Raw genomic sequence first — 17,725 nt, 5'->3', positions numbered from 1 at the left:
TGAAAGATCGTTCATTGTTATCATGTTCCATTACAACGTAATAAATTATTTTTACGGTACGTAACTGTCTCAAGCACGTGTTGTCTTCTGAAAATCAGTCAGGGACAGGATGGTGAGACACCGGTTAAGGAATTACAGAACATGGTACCATTTCCTGATTTGCCTGAGACCAAAACAGCAGCAAATTGACAAAACGTCCGTACACAACCACACGTGCTTCGTTATCAAGGCTCGTGACAATGAGCGACTATCGCTTCTTGAAAGTCATTTCTGCACTCCGCCGGGGTGGGAAAGGAATCGGGTAGGCAGCGCCTCTTTACTAGAACTAGTGGACAGAACGTAAGAAAGACGTCACAAGTGGAACAATGTCACTGGGTTTATACAATAGATTAAAAGATTATACTCGTCCCTCATATATTACATCACCATAAAAAGACACAAAAAGACAGCGTCGTGGGAAATCAACATCGCATTAGCAAACACAGCATCACTGACAACATCAATTTTTGTTAACCGCCGCAGTAAATAGTAGAGGCGCCAGTGTCGCGTGACCTTCTTGCTCCGAGACACCACATTGTTGCTACCCGTCTTGCATCCTCCCATCGATACAATGGGCTACAAAGAGATGTGCGTCCAAAGCGAAGACCATGCTACGACTTGTCATGCAAGAGTCCGGGACGCAATTGTCAGACAACAGAGAACCTAGAAAGGTGTGTCCCAGTCAGGGACCACTTTGATACTACCCCAAAGACAAAAGACAGTGACACTACCATTCCGACGCCCGCTCCAGATGAGATTTGAATCTCTTAGTGAAGGACAACCTTCCTACCGACGACGCTGTCGCAGTCCCATCGACTACAAAGAGATTTGCGGACACCATGCCCGAATCCACGACGACATGCACAATCGTCCAAAGCAGAGTCACAACCAACCGAGACATCACATGTTTGCTGCCTCTGAAGACCTCGATGCTACAAGATCATGTTGATACTATCCATGCTCATCCTACCAACGACACAGCGACCGGCGGAGACGTGCGTCCTAAGCGAAGACCACGATACGACTGGCGAAGACTGCGACGACACAATCGTCCGAATCGGAGTCACAACATATTACATGTTTGCTGCCTTCATAGGCCATAGGTGAGGTCTCGCCCTGAGACATTTGCAGCAAAAAATGACAAGGTGGTGGGGCAGCCAGGGCATACCGTCTGGTTGTGGCTTACTCATCTCTTTCACAGTTTCGGCGACGCAGTGGGGCAGCCATGTCAGATTCGGTCTGGCTGCGGCTGTCTCATCTGTCTCACCATATAAACGACACAGTGATGGAGTTGAGATATCGTTGCCCCATCGTGTGAGTGACACGCCCACTCTGGTCTGCCTGTAGATGTCTTATTTATCTCACCATGCTTGCAAAACGGTTGAACAGCCACGTTCCAGTCAGTTTGGTCGAAGTTGTCTCATCTCCAGCAACATGTTGGCAGGACCGTCGGGTAGCCAAGTCTCATCTCATCTTGCACTCAACTGGCAGGACAGTGTCTCAGGCGGGGTCACGTTCGGTTTGGCTGTGGTCATCTCATCTCTCACACCGTGTTGACAAGACGTTGGATCAGCCAGATTCCATTTCGTTTGTGTGTGACTGTTTGTATGATTGTTTGTCTCTAGCTGCCTCATCTCTTTCATCGTGTCGGTAAAACGGTGGAGCAGCCATGACAGATCAGATTGGCCTGGTCTATCTCGACTGCCTCAAAACTTAAGACGTGGCTGCCAGGTGGGTGGAGCTGCTATGGTCGATTCGTTCTGGTTACTGTCCCATTTCTCTCACTGTCTTAACACGATAGTGGAGCTTCCAGGCTTGACTTGATCTGGCTGTGACTGTCTCATCTGTTGACAAGTCAATCGGGTGTAAGAGATGAGGCAGTCACAACCAGGCCAAACCAAGACCGCTACCTCCACCGTCTTGCCAACACGGTGGGAAGGATATGACAGACACAACCAAAACTTGAGATCAGACAGTCACTTCCAAACCGAATGGGGTGTCGCTGTCATGCCGCATACCAGCATGGTGAGGGAGGTGAGATCGTCAAAACCTGACCGAATCGGATCTGGGTGCTTCACCGTTTTGCCGAAGTTTGGTGGAGATGAGACAGCCAAAACTCATACCACAATGGCCTTCGCCTACCCCGTCTTCTGCTGACACAATGTTAGAGATAAGACAGTCCCAGCCAGAACGTCTCGGACCTGGCTGCTCCACAGTCTAGCGGACACGATGTTAAAGTGACAACGTGATTGAGTTGGGACACGGGCATACACATCTGACGTGAAGGCCAACTCGGCAGTGTAGACATGCTCCCCCATCGTGTGGTTCTGATGATTCCTGTCTCATCGTTAACAGTGTATGCACCTTGTTGGAAGGACAGTGGAGCAGCCAAGTGACATTCGGTCTGACTGTGGCCGTCTCATCTCTTTCAGCCTGTTGACAAGACGGTCACCCAGGTTCGATTCTGTTTGTTGGTGACTGTTTGTCAGCTTGTAGCTGTCTCATCTCTGAAACTGCATCGGCAACGTCATGGAGCAGCCAGGACAGATTCGACCTGGTCCTGACTGTCTCTAAAACGTGGTAATCAGGTGTTTGAGTGACCCGTCCACCAATTTGACCCCGTTATGGCTGACTCTTTTTATCATGTTGGCGAGACAGTGGGGCAATGACGTCCGCTTCGGTTAGCTTGTGGCATATCATCGCTCGCACACTGGAGCAACACCCATTCGGCCCATTTTCATCTCTTCCACTGTGGTCACAATACGTTCGGGCTACCATGACTGACTAAGGTCTTGTTGTGACTGTCTTATCATTCGTATCGCGTGGATAGCAAATCGGTGGAGCTGTCATGCTTGATTCGGCATGGTTGGGGTAACAGCTAAGCTTCGTTTGGCCTGGTTGTGACTGTCTCATCTCTCTCACTGTGGGGTGGCGATGGGGTTTGACACGCAGCTGCCTCACTTTGGTCTGCTTCTGAGAGTCTCATCTCTCTCACGTCACCGTATTAGTGGCAAGACAGAGGAGCAGACAGGTCCGATTCGGTCACATCTTTGACGAACCTTGGATGGAGTGGCGATGTGGCTAATCCACCGTGTGAGAAACACCCAGGTTTGCATGGTTCTCTCTGTCTGAACTCTCTTACCATGTTGGCAAGACGGTGAAGCAGGCATGTCAGATTTGGTCTTGCCGTGACTGTCTCGTCTCTCTCACCGTTTTAAGAGCACGTTGGAACAGCCATGTCCCATTAAGTCATGTTGTCCCTGTCTCATATCTCACACCGTCCTGGCAAGACAGTGGAGCTGCCAGTGCCGATTCGGTATGGTTGTGGCTCGCTTATCAGTCTCACACTTTTGACAAGACATGCGTCGCTTCGATTTGGTCGGGTTGAGACTGTCACAACCCTTACATCGTGTTGGCAATACGGTGGGGCAGCCACATCCCATTCGGTTTTGGTGGTGGCTGTCGCATCTCTCACACCGTGTTAGCAAGAGGTTCGATTCGATTTGGTTGGGACTATCTTGTCTCTCACACCATGTTGGCAAGACGGTGGAGCTGCCAGTTCCGATGATACGGGGCAGTGGTGACAGTCCCATCTCTCTCACCATGTTAGCAAAACCGTGGACTTGCCTGGCTGTTACAGTCGATCCCATCTTTCGCACCGTGTTGGCAAGACAGTGGAGCTGCCAGGTCCGATTCGTTCTTGCTGTGACCAGCTCATTGCTCTCACCTTCTTGACAAGGTGAAGCTACTGCCTTGGCAAATTCGGTACGTTTGTGGATGTCTCTTGTCCTACAGTTTTGGTGAAATGTTGGAGCAGTCAGGATTGTTTCAGTCTGCTTAAGACTGTCACATCTCTCAGCCAGGCCAGATTCGGTCTGGTTGTCGTGGTCTCCACTTTCAGTTTCGGCCAAACAGTGGAGGAGAGAGGTTCAATTCAGTCTGGTTGTGCTCATGTCATCTCTCTCAGTTTTGGCAAACCAGTGGTGCAGTCAGGTCCAATTTGGTCCAATTATGGATGACTCATCTCTCACAGACTTGTGAAAACCTTTTGCAAGGTTAGTCATTGAAGAAGAGAAGACATCATATATTTATATCAATATGTTTCTTGATTATCACATTTGATGCAAAATACTTTACTCATCAACAGAATATACAGGGTGTTAACAATGATCAATTTGTTGCAGTTAGTGCCTATTGTTGGTTTACTGTAGCAGCCCTAATATGTTCAAGCTAGTCGATGGTTCTTCTCCGGCTGATGACTAACTAATAACTGGTAACTCGAAGATGCAACACACAAAAACAATGGTGTTTCTAGATATAGATACCTCACTAACCCACTCTACAACAAAAAGTCAAGATAACGATATGATTTTTTAAATGATTGTGATCATCAAATTGTTCTCATAAACACATAACAACGAGGATTCAGCTGTAGATAATCACTATCACACTCTTCTCCAGTCAACAGCCTATCTAGTCAACCCGTAAAAACTATTATAATGGACGAATGTTAAAAATATACTCAACAAATTATCAAAACAAATCCCTCTGTGAAGAGTTTATATCAAGTTAGTATTAAATATTAGATTAAGAACGAAGAGCCATTAAATCCAATTGAGGTCTTTTTTAATGGCTTTAGCATTAGAAGTGACATCTTATCACAGAACGTTCAAATGGATTTTGCAGGTTTGCAATGGAATGCTTTGGTATTCAAATCTGTGGTACTCTCAGCTGTATTTTACCATTGTTGTCTCCATATTTACGAAAGAGCTCTTAGTGGCTTTAGCATCTAAATTCTTCAAGTACAGTAATATGATTATGACTTTATATTATTTTTTCCAAAAAAAACATAAAAATATGACAACTTGCATCGTTTTTGTAAATCATGATTGAGATTCAATACAGTTTCAACTGATTTATGCATTTATGTGACCAAGTACAGGTATAGATTAATCCATACTTGATGTTACCTATTCATTATGACAATACCAAGGGTGAATCATTCCCAACTTCGCCTGGGTCTGATCAACTGTGGAAAGCATAACAGCTTGTGAAAGCATTGACATGTAGCTCAGACACTGACTTGTTTCCCTGCAACCGTTCTGAAGCCGATAAGAAGCTACCATACCACGCTGATGAGCCTACATGTATATGAGTTTACAGTTCATTTTTTTAACAGCCTGATTAAGATGACGATGACACTGGTCTTCTCAACAGAATATGTCATGGAGACACAGCTGCATCACCAAAACTACTTGGTCTTATCACAGAGGTATCACCTGTGGACGGTTTGCTGGAAGAAAAAAACAAATAATATTATTCATTCAGGTGAGTTTTGACGGGAACCTCACTTCACTGGCACAGTTCATGGAAAAACTATATGTAAAATCAAAGGTTAGGTGTTGTGGTGGAGAGTCCAGGGCCATTTTTAAAAGGCCCACTCTGCCCACAAACAGGGTAGTCCGATAATGAGGCATGGACAGTCAATTGATAGGAAGTAACATCAATATGTTGAACTCATCACTTACAGGCATTTCTCGCCCCTTGGTTTCTATCGGCAACAATAACGAGACAACTGCACACACACTGCACACTCCTCCATAGACATACACGGTACCCGTTGGAAACTGACTCAACAACACCTGAAACACAGAGAATATGAGAATAAATGACCATAATGATTGATTGATTAACACTAATTACTCCTTTGCGATGGTCATCGCAACTACCTGGAACAGAAATCAGTGATCAATACCAAACCCAGTGATAGCCAATTTTACTCGCAGTTGTGCAATCTTTTTATCACTCATCACAATGATAAATGTTACAAGTTGCAGCGACAAAAGTTGTTCGTTTGCGAGGCACTCTACAATGTGACACAAATGTGTTACTTACTTGTGACACGAATGGGGTGACCATTGCTCCTATTCTTGCCATGGCACTATTGAATCCCAGGCCTAATGAACGAACTGTGGTTGGATAAACCTGAAAAGGAATGTAGGATATTATCAGAGTTACTATTTTTTGGCCTTTGAAGATTTTTAGAACGACCCAGGACAGTTTCACTCGGAACATGGATTAAAAAATCAGTAAATCATTTCAACTAACCTCTGTTGTGTAAATGTAAACAGACAAAAACATTCCCGTGCAGAAAGCCCTGATCCCAAGAGATATCCCAGTGAGGATGCCTCGCGTTGTACAAATCTGTAGCAGGAGGAAGCCAATCCCAGCACCCAGACAATTTAACGCCATGCTCTTCTTACGACCAATCAGATCCAAGAGGAAGAAGTTTACTGGAATAGCTGAAATCGAAAGGGGAAGAATTTATTCATAACATTTCATTCACCTTAAAAATGTGTTTGTTATCATCCTAAGTCCCACCAATGTTCTTCTATCTCTTCTAATTTCAAAATCAAGCATCCACCTCCAATTTCAATCGTAGTTAAATTACACTTCCAATTTATATCCCTTAGAAATTTGTTGTGATGTCCCATAGATGGTTTACAGTAAAATTCCACCACCCATGTTTTTCAAAATGCAAATGTCAATCCCAAACTAAAAACTTGAGTTGTCTTTTCATGCCACTGGTCTTTATCACTTTGAATGATACAGACCTTGGTCAGTAGAAAGCGCTATACATGTATGAGGTAAAAGCCACCATTCTCACAGTAAAGATACCTACCTAAAAATTCTCCCATAGCAGATATGATCATTGTCATATAGTCATCATGAGTCAATGGGTGACAGTTCCAATGACACGAGTACTTTGAAATTGTATGATTGCCTATGACTGCAAGGGGAAAAGAGATTTGAATGAAGGTATGAAGTTATCAGTTTTTTAGACAGCCACACAGTCATGTCACCCTAAACTGCTTCGTCAAAAATGGAACCCAACATGAAATATTTTTGTACTCACTTTTATTAGGGGACGGAGGAGTACGACAATGGCCAGGTTGAAACTTTTCTATCTCCGAACTTCCGAGGACCATTCCATAGTAACTGAACGCGGATGCAAACCAGATGACGACGAGCAGGAGCGTTGTGAGCCAGTAATCCTTGGAGAAGAGGTCTTTGATTGATCCACGGCCATGCTGAGGAAAGAAGGGAACAACCACATCAACTTTGATAACCAATGTACCAGTCAATAAATTTGGTTGTTCCAGGCTACTTTGATATGTTAGTTGTTAGTCAGGATTCTGCAGACAACAAGCTCAATTCTACCCAAAACAATGTGTCACCCCTCGCCTGACCTCATTGATGAGTGTGCAAAAGATCTGCCTCATTCAAGCTTTAGTCCTGTCGTATAAGTCTAATAGTAGGGGTCTTCCCCTACCACGCTACCAACCAAGAGTCATACTTCAACAGTGTTGAAACGGAATTGGAAACCCATTCTATCTTACTGCACCTGTTTTTCTTCAATAAGTTGTCCCTCTGGTAAGGTAGTTTTATTGAGCCGGGCAGCTTGTTCTAACACCTGAACTGCTTCTCTCTTTCTCCCTGCTGCTACTAAGTACCGGGCGGACTCTGGTATACACTGGAACATGAAAGTAAAGCATCAATCTAAAATGTCAATATTACTTTACAAGTGATGGTTGCTGCCGATTCCTTTACTGCTGTTACATCAAGATGTATCTTGAGCATGTTCTGTATCCTGCCCGCCCCCCTACAATTCCAATGGCCATATTTAAAGTAGGCCAGCTCAGTGTACAGTCAGAGATGAAAACATTTCCCTCTGATTTCCTCAGGAAAGTTCAGCAGAAAACTACCTAAGCCATATGATGCAGCTTTCCAACTCTGACAATAGTTTATACTCACAAAGCATATCAAGAAACAGGCAATGATGAGTGGCATGGAAGAGAGAGCGACTAACCACCTCCAGCCAAGGGACGGTACAACAACTGATGCAAGCAGCACTTCAAACACAGACCCGAGGGCCCAGTAAACCTGCAAGTGAACACATGAAATTGTTGATGGTGCGTACGCCAGTTGGGATATGCAGTGAAAAGGAAGATTGTCATCCAGTCGAAATGAATGCAATGTGACTGTAATACTGAGATCATTCTGATTTTGTACGAACAGTATATAATGAGAATAAAAGTTGATTTGATCAGATTATTCATTGCACTACCAGCTCAGAGATGAGTATAGAGTTAGCACATTAGGATACAGGCCTGGAACCAAGGAGTACCTCCTTGGATCCCCCTTTGAATTATATAGTTTCAGGTTCTACATCAGATTATTTAACACGTTTAATGAGAGAGCACCAGAAAGAACAGTGCTGGACATGTATGAAATATTCAAACCTGATAAATTGTAAGCACTTTTGCCCGCCATTTAAATGGCAGATACTCCGTGAAGAAGGTAAAGCTGAAAATATATAGTCAAATATACAAATTTTATGAAACAAAGGAGCGTTTTCAACCACATAGATTTACCTGGTGTCACAGATTTCATAATCTGCGACTTCTTTCATGTACAGTGTAATCTTTGAACTGTTCAATGGTGCGTATTAGAGTCCTGAGCACCCTATAAAACTCTGACACTTTCCAAAGTCTCAGCAACAACTATGCCACCAGCAAAGCCTTCTGAGGATGCCAGTGACAGGAAAAACTTGTTTCTTTCGCAACTTTTTCAACAGCTGTAAAGCCTGTATAATTACACACTCAAGCTATATTCTTATATTAGAAAGTCTGAGAGTCTAATCTAATTGTGATTGCAAGTAGCTTGGAAGGATATAAGGAAGCAATCCCACTTTGAACTATCACCCGTGCATAAAAAGTCATAAATTGTAGATGAAATGGCCAGGGCCATTGTGCTCACCTCATGTGGAGGAAAGATGGATAAAGAGCATGGTCTTGTGTCATGTAGTGTTAGGTTTGATGTAGGTCCAAGCAATTACAATTTCCCCAAAATGGCCAATTTACAGTACATTCGACCTCTGTGACCTTGAAAAGTAGGTCAAATCAAAGAAGACCCGGGTGACACATTGAATGGTTGTTAGAATTAGATGTACCTATGATATAAAATTGGTGCCAATCGGGCAAGTCATTACTAGGAATAATGGCATTTTGAAGAATTTAGGATTTGGCCCCCTCCCTGGAGGCCAAACGGCAAATCAGATCGCACCAAACTTCGGTACCTGAGATCACCTGACCAAGGGGTACATGTGTACTTAATTTGTGATCAATAGTCATTGCAGTTAAGAAACGTGCCATAGTTACGGCCTGACGGCGAATTTACGCCATTTGACCTCTGTGACCTTGACAAGAAGGTCAAATTAAAAACCTGTGTGACATATACTGTATGGTTGATAGATGTACCCATGATATCAAATTGGTGGCAATCGGGCAAGAAGTTAAGGAATAATCACATTTTTAAGGTTTTTGGATTTTGCCCCCTGGTGGTCAAGTGGTGAATCATATTGGACCAAACTTTGGTCCCTGAGATCACCTGACTAAGGGGTAAATGTGTACCAAATTTGGTATCAATAGTCATTGCAGTTTAGAAACGTGCCATCGTTACATCCTAACGGCTAATTTACACCATTTGACCTCTGTGACCTTGAAAAGGAGGTCAAATCAAAAACCTGGAGGATATATGATGCACCTTTGCTAGAAGTACCTACCATATTTTTTTCAAAATTTCCCGACTACTATTAAGGGAGATATTGCATATTTTCACTTTTAACGTTTGTCCCCCTAGTGGCCAAACCATGAAACGAATCGGACCGAAACTTGGTCTCCCAGGTGTCATTACATAAGGGTACATGTGTACCAAGTTTCAACTCAATAGCTCTAACAGTTACGAAACGTGCCCTGCTAACGGACGACGGACGACGACGACGACGACGACGACGACGACGACGACGACGACGACGACGACGACGACGACGACGACGACGACGACGACGGACGACGGACGCCACGGTATGGGATAAGCTCACCTCTGCTAAGAGGTGAGCTAAAAATGGGAGTAAAGTAGTTGAAATCTTGCGACCATGGAGGGGTGCACAATGAGGCATTTAGTGTAAGAGGTGTTAGATGAACAAAGCTGAAGTGTAAAGGTAGTACAGATAGAAGAAGTTGTAGTTAGAACCAGACGATTGCAAATACTCTCTGTTTTGTTGGGCTTCAGGGTCAAATGTGACAGTTAAATGTAGTAGAATGCCAATGCCAGACATCAATGAACATCCTTCGAGACAGTCTTCTGCACCAGGATATGACAGAAACACCGCTGTCGGGGTCAACCTGTTGGGAACATAGCAAGACCTGGGAATCACAAGCCACTTCGTCTCTGCCACAGGACTGTAGACATAGTAAAGGCAGGCTGAACGCAGAAGAAGAAGAAATTGACTGGTACAGAACTCCCATTAAACAAGAGAGAAAAATCCATAAATTGAAGGAGCTGACTGAACACTGATACCAGAACCGTATGAAAAAGGGAAGGGCCACACAGACTAGGGGTGAGTTCTGTCAAAAAAATTGATAAATTGTTGCCCAACACACAAGTTTATGTACATGTATACACATCTTGTAATTCGGTTTATTGGAAAGGCAATTGAGAGTACTTAGATTTTGAAGTCTCAAAAAGGGAAATAGGGCAGGTGAAAAAGACACCACAGTTAAGGACGAAACCAACATGTAATATCATAAAATTTCTGTAGAATCCAAATATGACCATGGATGATGATTGGACTTTATATGCACCTGGCTACTTACGCAAAGTTTCCACCAACTATCCCTACACCAACTTGTGACCTTAGGAACAACACCCACCCATAACTGGGGGCAAAAGCGGTAATAATACCAGAGTAGAATATCCATATTGAAGAGAGGAACAGAATCTGAAATTGACAACATTGACACGAATTGTAGATTGATAGTGAGAACAAACATATCCCCTTTTAGAAGAGAGCTTTCTGAAGCTTGCCAAAAGTGGATTTAAAAGTGTATGGGATTGTGCCAGGTTATGAATGAGTTTATTCTGACCAAAAAATAAGACATGTTAAAGAATTGGTGTGTAAAATAATCAGATCTAGAGTCCACTAAAATAAGCGGGGAAGTTAGATGTAGCCCATTTGATTACTAGCGCTGCGTTCTCCTTGGCAGTGGAACCTCATCACACGCTAGGAGGAAGTGTGTGACACTAAGAGCAGGTTACTTCCAGACAAAATGTCTGACAGATGTGATTTTTTTTAGAAAAGGTGGCAGACGATCCTACAAATGCCTGTTTTTCAATGTCAACAAATCTGTTTTATTTGTTTGTGCTCAGGTCACACTGGGCATGCAAGGCGCTTGATCTGGTGCTGACCCAAGTGCTGTGCCAGTAATCAAACACACTAACACACTACAACTGATTAAAAGGAAGTGAAAGCAATTACGTGGACTTTGTTAATCTTATGCCAGTTGTACTTACGAAAATGACCCACCAACTATCCCAACCCCAACCATCGCTCTGAGGAAATAAACCCAACCCAAACTTGGGCTAAATGATGTTAAAATGCCAGCATAGAAAATCCATATGGATGAGAGAAGTATAATCTGCAATGGAGAGCAAGAAATATAATTTGAAAAGCAATAGAGAAAAGTCTACAATGGACGGCAATACATATATTAGACTATTAGTTTTTGCCCTCTAGGCTTTTGAAGTGTTTTCTCGATGTTAAGATGGTCCAATGGTCATATGTGCCCCAAAACACCTTGAAATGACATCACACATCAAATGCCCTATTATTATGCCAAAAAGGAAAATAGACCCAAATTTGAAGAAAAAAAAGCGGGATGTTTTTCAAGTAACATAACTGAGACTGAGAGGCCTGCATATACGACGTTTCATCAATTGATACATCTCTGTATCATCCAATTATAACCATGAATTGTTGCACAGCAGCTGCAACCAACAGGCGTTTTGAATCAATATCTCAGAATGATCAGTACTCCAAAAGAATGGGCTATTTAAGTGCAAACTGAATACAATAATCATTTTGTCCCCGAGAATCTGTCGACACACAGTATAAACTGGTACCTGTAGTGCATTTCAAAGTAGATGTAGTATGTAAACCAGATGATAAAATCAAATCACTATGAATGATGAAGTAAAATCAGGTTGTGGACAGGACTCTGCCAGAAATCACAGATAAAACAGATAAGGTGAGAATTGCAAACAATCTCACATATGTCATACAACAATTCTATGCATGAAAATTCCCCTCCCCCCAAAAAATATTGCACTTCTGATGGCCAAGGGATATGCAACATTCTTAAACATCTTGGTTAAAATGTTTCTCTTTCATAACGGATTATATATTAGCATGATAAGCCCTGTTTTGACCACAGAGGTTTTGGCGAGACAACCATGAACTATTGGGTTGGTAGAAAAAGTACACTTTTCATAGCGATAAATCGCACATCAATCATCAGTCTGACCGCAGCTGTTGCCATTGACCAACAGGCCTAACGATAATGCTTATTTATGACTGTGGAAGTCGACAAAGGTACAACAGCTCGAAAGGAAATGCAGAAAAAATCAATAACATGATCAGATGATACACGCACAACTCGTATTAGAACAGACGGCCATCTGCACGTTGTTATTGAAGTCATGTGAATCATCGCTTCCAATTAAACAGTCAACAGAAGAAGATCTGGCAATGCATACAGTCAGGCCCCATGAAACAAATATCAAATACGTATGTCATCTCTGCATTAGAGTTGATAACACGGCCAAAAATTTGAAATTGGGAATTCAATCAAGGTGTGGCTGCTCCTTCGGTTACAACATAAATGAGTTGAGTCATGAATGTCAACATGGAAAGATTTTGCTCAAAAATTTTTGTCAGGAAGGTATCAGGAAAAGTATCGGGACCGCATCAGGAATATCTAGCACGTCTCTCACATAGTTGCCCAACCAAAAAAATCGATAAATTGTATTCATTGCCAAGGAAGGTGCCCATCATAGGTTACACTCTTTAACCAAAGATTGGGTCGTTTCCCTTCCAGGCAGCCTGACACAAGGAGTTTCGGCTCAGCTCTCATCATACGCACCGGCCATCTTCCATATTTGTCACACCAGGATCCCCACACTGGCGCCATTATGAACATGCCAGTGAACACAACCTGCAACAACAACATCAAGAGTTATGTCAGCAACTGGCTAATAGGGAAAATGCTGCAGATAAGATACATACAGTAGAATCTCTCTAATAAGGACATACTCGGGACTGACAAGTACTGTCCTTAATAGAGAGGTGTCCTGATTAGAGAGGTCAAATTGAGGTTCCACTGTATATGCATGGCCGGCTCTGGCTAAAAAGACTTCAGTATACATCACTCACTACAGTTCAAACGCCAACTCCGTTTAAAAAAAAAACTGATTGCGAATTTAAAAATTTCTAATCGTGTAAATATGTGCTTAATATGAATTTCAACCTGTTGTGTAGACAGACAAACAAAAACTAATCAGCATATTTGCATGCAAAATAACTGCGCTATTGTACGTCATTCATTTCTGCTTCCTGAACCAACAGTTAATACAATGAACACGAATTCAGCACATCCCTTTTAAGTAGAGAAAATCTTGTCCGAAGATAGGTTGCCGAGTAGGAAAATCATTTGAAGGGGCAACTTGTTTCCTATATTGCATGGCTTTAGCGGTCTTTGAAAAAAGCGGTCTAGACAAAGTTCAAGTTCTTTTGCAGTTTCCAGCGTGGTGTCTAAATTGACAGTGCCTGACTGTCGTTTGACATTATACATATACTGCAATCAGTCACTTGTAATTTCAGTAGTGTGGCACTAACACTAGACTGCTAGTCAAGTACTTTCTTACCGTGGTGATAAGTGCAACTTGCCAACCCGCGAGACGCCACTCACACTGCAGGATGGGGGAAAGGACGGACAGGAGTAACATCTCCAGGGCATCTGCAGCCTAAAAACACAACAAGAGTACAAAACTTGCATATCACTTTTAAATTGCAACATGACTCACTGAAATAGCTCAATCTGCAGTCAAAATGCACAGAAGTTTTCTCCCTGTCATCAGTCATACCGCTCAACCCTTTCAATTATCCAATGTGTTATCACACTGGTGAAATCATTTCAGAATTAGTCTTCCTCAGCACCAGCTGTGCCCCCCCCCCCCCTTTGCATGTTATTGGTGGCTACAAGGGATACCTACTACTAAGGCTATACCCCCAAGAAACTAGCAGGAGCTGTGAACTTACTGAGAATATCCCCACAACAGCCATGATACGCATCTGGAATGAACCAAAGCCAATCTTTTCCACAGCATTGTCAACGGTATAGTAGTTGACATCATCTTCGTTATCAGACCCACCGTCTTTACCTGCAGAAGGGAATAAGCATGATGGTCTGAACACTGGTGTGAGAATAGGGCAATCATATGTGACCTTATGGCCAGCAAGGGGTTGAGGGGTGGATGCAAATGACCCCACTTTGGGGCAAAATTTGTAAAATTGACATGAGAAGAGCCTTTGAATTAAAAAAAAAAGTTTTTTAAATTGCTGTTAGGAACTGGGCCTAGGCACACAGAAATTATGTTCAGCACCTCTCCTACAAACGTGAACAATAAAGTAAACAGTATCTACCAATTTGACAAATGGTATTTACCCGTCCTTCGCTTCATCGGTGTTCCATTTGCCTCATCACCACTCTGACTAGTACTGTCATCAAACGAATTGTAGCTACTCGTGAACCGCTTGAAATTATTGAACATTTTGAAGCCACGTTGAAAATTTCTTAACAGAAAGATACTTGAGATTCCTTGATTTCATCAAATTAGTGTTAAGCTATCTTCCTCTACTGTATACGACTTTAGCACATTTAGTGGCACATTCAATCACAAAATGAAGCTACTTTTATTAAAGAATTTGTGTATCCGGTTCTGTTGACGCACTGGTAAGACACATCCAAAGAAAACCATGTCACGAGAGAAAAGCACCAGATATCATTCGATCTTCAATGATATATATATCCTCAAATCCTGATACAGAATATGAAGGCCTTTTAGTTTTAGGACACAATGTTAAAGCTAAGAAATTTTTTAACAGATCTGTGACCACGGAAAATATGCGTCTTTCAAAACAGTCACTTCGTAAGGAAAACAAAAAAAGTTATATTTCTAAAGAAGATCTTAATATAGCTCTGGATTTACGGATCCAAACTTGATAAGTTATTGAACCATAAGATCCAAAACTAAATTATGAACATTTCAAAATACGAAGATAAAAATGCATGTGAAACTTAATCCATCAGGCATAGAAACTAGCCTATGGTGCACAAGATCACTGAGCCACTAGCCTGGATTGATCTAATACCACACCTCTAATAGGCCTAGCTATTCAACAGCCTGAACATATCGATGTGCTATCGATTTTATGACAGCTTGTCCAACTCTCACCTGAGGGAACAATTATTGTGAGATATTGAAATGTCCAGGTCACAGCCCAGCAGGTCCATTGAAGTTGGCCTGACTATTCATGCATTGTCATAGATAGGAAGGATAAAGGGAAAACTTCATAATAATCTAAAGTTTCGGCGAAAGCAGAATCTTGTTAGATTATGCTAATATATCAAGTTTGAGGTTTTTTAAATACCGTAATTAGAACAATGCCTCACCACTGACCAAACTACGCTTGGGTGAAGTTATCATTCCCCCTAAACCTCGGCTGCTGCCACGGCTTTTGCCGACATTTTAGCTCCACTCTTGCGAAGTTTGGTAGGACAACCAATACCTCCAGTATGGTATCAATTCCTTAGTTAAAGCCTACATTACTTAGACTAATCTCTGCATACTAATAAGACAGCATCACATTTCCAAATGTAAACATTGCAGATAAGTCAACAAATTACAGATGCAGTCATTTTGACAAGACTTGACAATTTGACCCAATCCACATCGTGAAAACTTGACAACTTGAACAAGATACACATCCTGGATTTGACAAATTGATCTGAACGAAAGCAGCTGCAGGGTTCAGACAATAGAGCTGCCACCTATCTAATAGCAAATTAACCAAAATGGATCGATCGTTTGGCTAATGTCGCCTTTTCCCATGTGGTTCATATCAGTTAAAAGTAAGCCTCTTAGTCTTTGGTTGAAAGTTCATCACTTTCCTGGGAGGTATGGTCCCATGGGAAAAGACAGACAAGGTCTTAGAGTGCCTAAAGTGAATAAATTTCAGAAAGACTGAAAAGTGAGAGCTAATTGTCTGTAATAACATTTATTTAGAACATCATTGCAACGATATGCTAAGACACATAAGACTAAACAGTGTAGTAGACTAGTGATTTTTTTATATCGCTCTACATTTAGATGGCAGGAAAAATGATACCAAGTATTGCCATGCACCTATAAAGATAAAGTGGCAAAAAGAATAGGCAGTTTACGGTAAATTAAAGAGACAAACAGCACTGGACATGTACTTACTCAAATTGATAACATACACAGGATTTTCCCTGTTGTATACAGTTTGGCGAGGCATCTTCAAAGATACATGTATGTACTGGTCCTATGGAAGCATGCAGGCAAATGAACACACTGTACAAACATTTGGATATATTCAGCACAGCTGTTCAATTGAGCACAACCAAAATATGTAATGTATCAAATATATGTAATGTTTCTTACATATTTGAATATAATGATGAAAATTTCAGAAGATTTTATTCTTTGCATTGCAGTGGATACTTATGAAAATATGACCAATGACTTGATAGGCAAGAAATTACTTTTGTTGAGGTGTTTACATGGTTTCATTAAAAATTGGATTCAAAGATTCAAAGATAATGATCAATTTAACTTACATCCGTTAACTTCCTGTTGCTGCCTGAGTGGAATGTACTGAACGTATAGGCGCTGATTGTCTTCCATCATCATCATCAAATGAACAGAACAAATCTACAACCATCTACAACTAAGAACTACAACGTATTGGTCAGAGGAGCATCCCTGCAAACCTACATCTACAAACTGGCAGACTCGCATTCACATGTGGATACCTATCTGAAAAGAAAAATGCAAGTTTATTTTATATTTAAAACACAAATTTTTCAATAATCAAATCAATTGCGTTCATCACTGAAATTATTCCAGTAGTTAGCCTTTTCAGAAATATGCAATTATTGCAAATACATGCATTTATGTCACTGTGGGACATCTGTAACGTCAATCCCCAACCATTTATGACACATGTCATGTCTCCTCCCAACCACTGTCTGACACCTGTCATGTCTGTCCTGAACCACTGCCTGACAGTCCAGTCATGTCTGTCCTCAACCACTGGCATTGTCTGACACATGTCAGTGTCATGTCCCCAGCAACGGAGCTGCTGGGGTGGGAAGTGATCAAGAGATGCACCTGTCGTTGTCATGACTTCTAAGGCACCTATTCCATAGAGCTATACCCTATACTATACTATACGCGAACAATAGTTTCATGGTCATGCACCCTTTGTGAAGCCATTGTTCACGTATAGTGTAGTATTCCGTATACCTCTATGGAATAGGTGCCTTATGGCTGTCAGTCTATACTGTCAGACACCTGTCATGTCTGGATTATAGAACGTTTGTCATTGTATATTTGTATGTAGAAAAATATGTTTTACACACAGACACAGTGCGAGTGCACACAGTCGAATCAAGTGCCAGATTGTCCGACAATCTATACTGAA

At 42.0% G+C, this 17,725-nt stretch overlaps 1 protein-coding gene across 4 annotated transcripts; it reads right to left on the bottom strand.

Moving 5' to 3' along the window:
- Nucleotides 1–4,124: 4,124 nt before the first annotated feature.
- Nucleotides 4,125–17,010, bottom strand: LOC135487592 (synaptic vesicle 2-related protein-like). Of its 4 annotated transcripts, XM_064771525.1 has the most exons (15): nt 16,860–17,010; nt 16,483–16,564; nt 14,258–14,379; nt 13,864–13,962; nt 13,083–13,154; nt 11,455–11,579; nt 8,343–8,406; nt 7,855–7,983; nt 7,445–7,573; nt 6,956–7,130; nt 6,722–6,829; nt 6,148–6,341; nt 5,935–6,024; nt 5,568–5,681; nt 4,125–5,332 (listed from the first exon to the last, which is right to left on the bottom strand). In XM_064771525.1, the coding sequence occupies exons 2-15, from the start codon at nt 16,535–16,537 to the stop codon at nt 5,315–5,317; spliced, it is 1,494 nt and encodes a 497-aa protein (XP_064627595.1). In that variant the 5' UTR covers nt 16,538–16,564; nt 16,860–17,010; the 3' UTR covers nt 4,125–5,314. The 4 variants fall into 4 exon arrangements, with proteins under 4 accessions (XP_064627595.1, XP_064627594.1, XP_064627593.1 ...); XM_064771524.1 differs by lacking the exon at nt 16,483–16,564; XM_064771523.1 differs by lacking the exons at nt 11,455–11,579; nt 16,483–16,564; nt 16,860–17,010 and adding exons at nt 10,758–10,882; nt 14,664–16,139.
- Nucleotides 17,011–17,725: the final 715 nt, after the last annotated feature.

This window comes from Lineus longissimus, chromosome 5 (assembly GCF_910592395.1).
Source record: "Lineus longissimus chromosome 5, tnLinLong1.2, whole genome shotgun sequence".
NCBI lineage: Eukaryota > Metazoa > Nemertea > Pilidiophora > Heteronemertea > Lineidae > Lineus > Lineus longissimus.
This window is presented reverse-complemented; position numbering and strand designations above follow the sequence as displayed.

Excerpts from the sequence above, each read along its gene's own strand:
- LOC135487592 (XM_064771523.1), bottom strand. The coding sequence starts at position 14,769 with ATGTTCAATAATTTCAAGCGGTTCACGAGTAGCTACAATTCGTTTGAT. Across the intron at positions 13,963-14,257 it reads CTGTTGTGGGGATATTCTCA|GCTGCAGATGCCCTGGAGAT; the intron begins GTAAGTTCACAG and ends TTGTGTTTTTAG. Across the intron at positions 8,407-10,757 it reads ATAGTTGGTGGAAACTTTGC|CTTTACCTTCTTCACGGAGT; the intron begins GTAAGTAGCCAG and ends ATATATTTTCAG.